This window comes from Zophobas morio, unplaced genomic scaffold (genome assembly GCF_036711695.1).
Source record: "Zophobas morio isolate AGI-343-1 ecotype UQ-CSIRO unplaced genomic scaffold, CSIRO_AGI_Zmor_V1 ptg000046l, whole genome shotgun sequence".
Taxonomy (NCBI): Eukaryota; Metazoa; Arthropoda; class Insecta; order Coleoptera; family Tenebrionidae; genus Zophobas; species Zophobas morio.
The window spans coordinates 1,626,566-1,633,456 of record NW_026972151.1 but is presented as its reverse complement, the minus strand read 5'-3'; the positions used below and the strand labels follow the sequence as shown (position 1 = coordinate 1,633,456).

The window sequence follows — 6,891 nt, the reverse complement described above, 5'->3', positions numbered from 1 at the left end:
ATGACAAGATACTGTTGATGATTTTAAAAAAAGTTGTGTACGTGGCGTCCATTTTCCTTTTGCTTTGTCACTAGTGGATTAAAAATCGTTATTGTACAAAACTCGAATATGGCTGTACACCCTATAATCACATATCCAGTCCGTAATTACTCACATAAACTATTTCTGCTTTTTTTTATATAATCCAACAAATTTATATAACTTCTTTTGTTTCATCACTAAATCGTTGCATTGTAGAATTAAGAATTAAGTAGAATAGTAAAACGTTAAGTAAACCAAAGATTCTGTTTGGCATATAATTCTGATGACTTTCACAATTTTTGCGTAAAATTTGTACGACATTCTCAAAATTTGGTATTTTTTTGTCTCACACGAAGTTTATAAGATAGAACGAGAAAAATTTTTACCCGGGGTATTACCGCCACTATACGATATTTGTTAGACAGGACACAATACTCATTTCATTTAAATTTTACTGAACACCCCTACCTGCAATTTTTCACAAGAGAATATTGTTTTTGTTAATTTTGTTTTTAAATACATATAAGGTCAGCTGAAACAGGGGAGATAAAGATATATTTAAAAAAAACCCTGTTGATTTATGTATATTTATTTACATACAAATATCAACAAATAGTTTTTATTAAATAAATATGTATGTTTGTAGGCATCGTTCTCAGAAGATAGTTGCTTGTTGTGAACTCATATGCTATGGCGCAAGAAAAAACGAATACCCATATTTTGATATTTTTATTTCCACTCACTAAAAACTGTAACTTTTTAAATGAAAAATATTTTTGTTGCCGACTTCTACTTAACAATACAGAGTAATGATTCTGAACGGTCAAATATACCATTAATCATGGAGGTAGAATAACAGGAGGGAGCATGTCTTGAACAGGTGTGCAATGTCGCCAAGAGTTGTGCGCAAGAGCCATTGATGACCCTTTCCGTACCATATACTGTAACTCGTTTTTTATCACATTTTTTTTATGCGGTAATTTCTTCAGTTGCAATCCCTATATTTCCATAGAAAATTAACAAGCACCGGTGATTTAACAACCGTTACCAACTTATGAGCTGTACGAAAGATGATGGATCATTTATGAGTAAAATTTAAATATGTTTGAAAAAAATTGGACACTTAATTTTAAAATATTGGTAAACTTAGAGTTTAAACAATTTCATCTCAGTTTGAAACAAACTAAACCAATGTGGGTCGTCTTCATCCAGACAAACTAATAAAAATTGTACTCCTATTTGTTATTTACAAATAGTCTAATAGTCTATATTTGCTTTTCCGTGTATTTTATCACTGGATTATATTTTAACAATCAGGTTTTTTTAAGTGTTTAAAAGTTCTTCTTGTAATCCGTTTATGTTTCATTCTCGTTTTTTGACGCATTCGGAAATCTAATGAATATGTGGGATTCATGTAATCCATTTATGTTTCATTCTCGTTTTTTGACGCATCTGGAAGAACCAATAATTACATTATCTTATCATTATTACTGTTATATACTTATAAATTTATTATTAATATGCTGTGATTATTATTGGTGCAGTGCAAACTTTACGGAGAAATAATGTATATTTAAAGCGTGGACATAATGTCCATGTGCTTGAACATAGTGATTTAAATGATTTTTTGAGCAGTCTGTTGTGCACAATATTCCAAATCTGGTCGTTCATCGCTTTCTCGGGATAATCTTTTTTGTGTTTGACAAAGCCGCCCTTTTTTCTTTGTCCAACTATTTCGAAGAATTTCTTCCTACAACTAAAGCAGAAATATAAGTATAGTGTACTTATCAAAACTAAAATAAACACCATATACCATAGTAAGTTGCATTATCCATTATAATAAGAGATGGTTCCGGAAGATTGGATATTAATTGCTTTTTAAACCACTTTTCAAAATTTTCCTGGTTAATGTTATGATAATCGCCATCTTCTTCAGTAAAATCGTGTTTATTGCTAGCGTGAAATACAATATATTTATATCTTACCATGTTTTTTTACATATACTAACTTTACTAAATATTCATGTTTCATGCAGAAAAAGGTGTTTGTATAATTTTGCTTTTTTGTAGTGCTGATATTCACGCAAAAAAATTTGTTCTTCTTAGCTTAGTCTCTCCATTAGAAACAATCGCTTATTATTTTTATAAAATTTAAAACCACCTTTTCTATCCATGTGGTGTCCTGGGTCCAACTTTAAAGTCAGGTATGTCTTCTATAACTCTAGGATGAAGCTACTTATACTAAACTCACTTGACATACACTTACTAAAACTTTTGACTGCAATGGCTTAAGCCAAACCACCCTTATAAGTCAACCTGGCTATTTTGTAAGCTTTATGGACCCGAACCGCAACGATTATTACTGTTCATTGTTGCCATAATGGAGCTGTAAAGTTTTACTAAATAATATGTCAACTGAGTTAAGTTATACAATAGCCAGTTTGCCTTATAAGGGTGGTTTGGCGTGAGCCGCTTAAGTCATAAAAGTTTTACTAGGTGCTTGAACTCATTAACTCAAAAGCGAATGGCTTCGTAAGAACTGAATCACACTTGAATTGCAATTTTCTCCTTTTTAACACGCTTATATTAGCTTCACTTGTAACAAACAAACTATATAAACAAATCTAGAAATCAACTAGTTATACAGATACGTGTGGTATTTGGTATTTGTCGTGAGTCCTTGAGCATTTAGTAAAATCCGCATAAAGTGCTAGGCTGCACGTTTCCATAACATACTTTGACCCTATAATAATCATTTAAATAAATCTTGTATATGTTGATTCTAGCCGAAAGTCGAAATACCACATGAATACATCATTATAAAATTGTAGTTTATGTCAACTGATCTCCTTAATTTTTGTTTCATGAGTATTTCTACATAAAAAAAATAATAATAATGAACAACTTGTTGATAAATTAAAGAGAAAACTGTGAAAAGTAGGCTAAATATAAATTTTTTAAAAACAAAATTTGAACATGTGTTTGATCACATTTCTAACGGAAATTCTGACTGACAAAATCGTTAAAAAATGTGTTTAAAATCAATCTTAAAAGGAATCGACAGTGAGGTCGGTGGAAAATGAGGATAGATAAACTCAAAAAATAATTATCTAGGAAACAGAAATTTTTATTCAAATGCAAGAATCAGAACTAACATAAATAAACTGAGTAAGTATAACAGACAAAAACATTAAAAAAAGTTCTATTTAATGGTAGCATCGATCTGTTGAACAAACGTTTCTGTGTGTAAATACTCTGTGTTTTTGTTTTGTCTCTGAACATCACTGAGGCTCAATCTTTTAGTGTTTTCGTGTAAGTCTTGGAGATCTGCTTCAAGCAACTGATGTTCCATATCTTCGCACTGTTGTGCAGTAATTTCGACACTACTGGAAAACAATGTGCTGTATTTTAAACCCTCTTCAAATATACTTTTTGCTTCTTGAAATTTGTTTAAAGCTTCTTTGGCCTTATTGATGGCAGCTTCAGTATTACTTTCGAAAAGTTTCCGAACTTCCTCTGTCAAATCTATGCCTTTGTTGTACAAAATATTCCCAGTTATCTTCAAGTTGACAACATGCAAGCTCTCTGTATCACCACTCTCCTCACAGACTTTTTTCGCTTCTGCGAACTTTTCGTTGGCTTCATTTTCCTTACCGTCAGCTTCTAGACGCAAACCCTCATTGAAAAGTTTTTCTTCTAAAGTGGCTTCGCTTTCTTTACTTTCCTTTTCTCGATCTTCACTTTTGTTCTCGCCTTCTATTGTAATAATAATTGTATTTTCTTCTCGCTTGTGAATAATGTCGTGGTTTTTGTTTAAATGTTTGAACGCACACTTGTAAGTATCTGCACATTTTGGGTGGATGCGAATTACATCCTTGGCATCATCTTTAAACTGAAAGGTCATTGTAAATGGACAATGCCATCGAGGCGAGTATAGATGGATAGGATTCTCTAAAGATTTCTTCGCTTCAATTTTCTTACCGTCAAAATTCTTGTGGGGACTATTTTCTGGCCAGAAATGCGCTTCATTGAAATTTGTAATAGAAATATTGACGATATCTGTGGACGTGCTGTTGATAATCTTCAGTACAGTATATGTGGCGCCCATTTTTCGTTTTCTAAAGCTAAATAAATTAAAGAATTTTGGTTTAAAAAACTTGTTTGTGATTGTAAACACAATTACACTGTTGTACTCACGGTGAATGATTATTTATGACAGCGTTGTCGGTATGATAAGAAAATTGATGGGTACTTTGCCATCAAGGTGAACCGTATTTTTATCACGTTGATAAACAAATAATTAGTAGTTGTGTTGGATTTCCCCATCCGCAAAAGATAAAAATTATCTTGTTGTCACAATATTATTACATATCTATAACGTTTACTTTGATGCTACAATATCGTATTCAGTACCTGTTCTGTACCGGGTAATTCAAATTGTTGTTCGCATATGTTCACAATTGTAACTACACACACAAATGTAGGTTATAGCACATCGAATTCAGTGATTTGAAATTTTTAATTACTCCGATGCAGGGATAGTTATTACTTTTAAGCTTTTCTAGAATGATTATCATCTTTTGTTAAAGTACGATAATAAAACATTGAATCACATCTGAATTGCTTCTAAGTAACGGTTGAGATAAAAGTAACAGAATTTCTTCTAAATTTAAAACATGGACAATTAAATCGGGTATATAATTGTTACTATGACTAATTACCAGACCTCGGCATCTCGGAAGTGATGCTCATTGCCGGCCGATCGCCAGCGCTATTGCAGTCGTGGCCTACAACGTCGGGAGTTCTTAATAACAATGACTACTTTTTCAAGTTTTTCTACAGTTATACGAGTTCTCCAAGACGTTAAAAGGCTTTAAAAATTAAAAATGACTGTTCAACATCACAATTTTCGTGATGGTCTTGATCAGATAAACCCTGAATTGCATCAAACGCGACTGAGGTTGGGACTGCACAGGCCGTTAGCCAAATTTATCGCCTGACGTCGCGCCGTCGTTTTTAATATTTGTCTGATTGATTACCCATCACTTCGGCTTTGCCTAACTCTGCTGATTACTAAAATTAGTAATTCTAGAATTGCTATAACTGGAAGAGATTATGTTCCGAGTCTGATAGTCGAGAATTTTAAATTACTTAGGAATCGAACCATAAGATAACAAAAAAAATCAATTTGTAATTCGTGTTGAAATTTGTGTTGTATTGATTATTTGTTTTTCATTAGTATTGAATAAAGTTTACGATTTGCAAAAGCAACAGAAACTGACCTTGTTGGCGAGGATTCGCTCAAAAAAAAAACAAAAGTATAAAATTCAAAGTTTATTTATAGAGAATAAGTTTAGTTTTTGTAACATGATAGTGGTGAACTTTAGAATCTTTTCAGTTTATCTGGGAAGGCCAACTAAAATTGAAGTGGTACTTGAAAATAAAATATTTTACATTTTACTTCGAAAAATATATATTAGCAGTACATAAATTAGAGGAAATATCCACAATATCTTAAGACTAATCAATTACAAACAAATAGGGATTATTTCAATTTGCCAAAAATATGTAAGAACGCAGTTTACTGGCCGTTTTTGTGTCTAAGTAGATTTCTAGTTTTCTGCACCATCTACTTGTTGAATAAAACTTGTGTCAACAACTTGGTCATCTTTGCTTTCCTCTTTCTTTTCTTCATCGGCGTTCATTTTACCAACATTATTGTTTAGCTCGGCTTGATCAATATTGTCAATTACTTTCGCCACCTCAGTAACACATTCATTAGCAATTGTTACACTGTCGTCAAACTTCGAGGGGTCAATCTTCGCTCCTGCCTCAAACTTCTTCACTGCTTCTTTATACTTTTCTAAACCTTCTTTATATTTATTTTGTGCAACACTATTATCACTTGCCCCATTTTTAAACAAAGTGAAAGCTGCTTGCTCCAAATCGTTCGCTTCGTTAAACAAACGATTCCCCTCGATCTTCAAATTAACCAAATTCATATTTTTCTGGTACTCCGCAACATTGGACAAACTAATTGCTTGTTGGAACATGCGCTTTGCTTGATCAAACTTACCTTGTGCTTCCTTAGACTTATCTTGTTTAACATCAGCCTCCAAATCGCACCCTTGTTGCAAACACGCCTTCCCAAACTCATTGCAGGCTTGACTTTTGTTCTTTTTGACTTTATTGGTAGTTGCAGCTTGATTTGCCAGACCAAGAGCTTCATCGAACTTTTTCATTGCTGCTTCGTGTTGTTTTTGTTTCATGAGAGCTTCACCTTCTTTATTCTTCTCCTCTGCTTTTTCATTTTGTAGTTGTTGGGAGGTATTTTTAACTGTGATAACGAGTGTGTTCCTATTGACAGTATGGTAGACAATGTCGTGTGATCGTCTCATGTGGTTAAAACCAGCGCAGCAACCAACGACGTGTTTTTGATGGATGCGAAATTCGTCCACTGTGCCATCCGAGAATGTTAATTTCATGTTGAAAGGGCAGTGTTTTGCCTGTTTCCTGAGGACTGCACTTTGGGTTATTGAACCTCCTTTTGCTTTGATTTTGTAACCTTGGAAGTTGCGGTCCGGCCTGTTGTTTCCCCTCCAATCGAAGTTGGCACATGAATAGGCTGAAGTGCTTACGATGTCTTGCTTAGTGTTGTTGATTACTGTTAGGTTCGAATCGATGTTGCCCATTTTAATGCTGGCTAATCGAGAAAAAATGTCAACTGATTCAAAGTGTGGTTTGTGTGTGGTACAAGTACATATACCTAAGTAACGATAACGTTGTGATAGCAGTAGAGAAATTTCTATTTGTTGTATGAAAAATTATCAATTAGGGATATATTTTACTTGACTTTACATCTTGATAAGAT

General features: G+C 33.2%; 1 protein-coding gene across 2 annotated transcripts; it reads right to left on the bottom strand.

The window, feature by feature from the left end:
• Positions 1–3,126: 3,126 nt before the first annotated feature.
• On the bottom strand, positions 3,127–4,295 carry LOC135142205 (uncharacterized). Of its 2 annotated transcripts, none has more exons than XM_064073879.1 (2): positions 4,218–4,295; positions 3,127–4,144 (listed from the first exon to the last, which is right to left on the bottom strand). In XM_064073879.1, the coding sequence occupies exon 2, from the start codon at positions 4,126–4,128 to the stop codon at positions 3,223–3,225; it is 906 nt and encodes a 301-aa protein (XP_063929949.1). In that variant the 5' UTR covers positions 4,129–4,144; positions 4,218–4,295; the 3' UTR covers positions 3,127–3,222. The 2 variants fall into 2 exon arrangements, with proteins under 2 accessions (XP_063929949.1, XP_063929950.1); XM_064073880.1 differs by having other exon boundaries at positions 3,127–4,138; positions 4,218–4,291.
• Positions 4,296–6,891: the final 2,596 nt, after the last annotated feature.

Bases quoted from the DNA above. Each gene is read 5' to 3' on its own strand.
- LOC135142205 (XM_064073879.1), bottom strand. From the start codon at position 4,128: ATGGGCGCCACATATACTGTACTGAAGATTATCAACAGCACGTCCACA.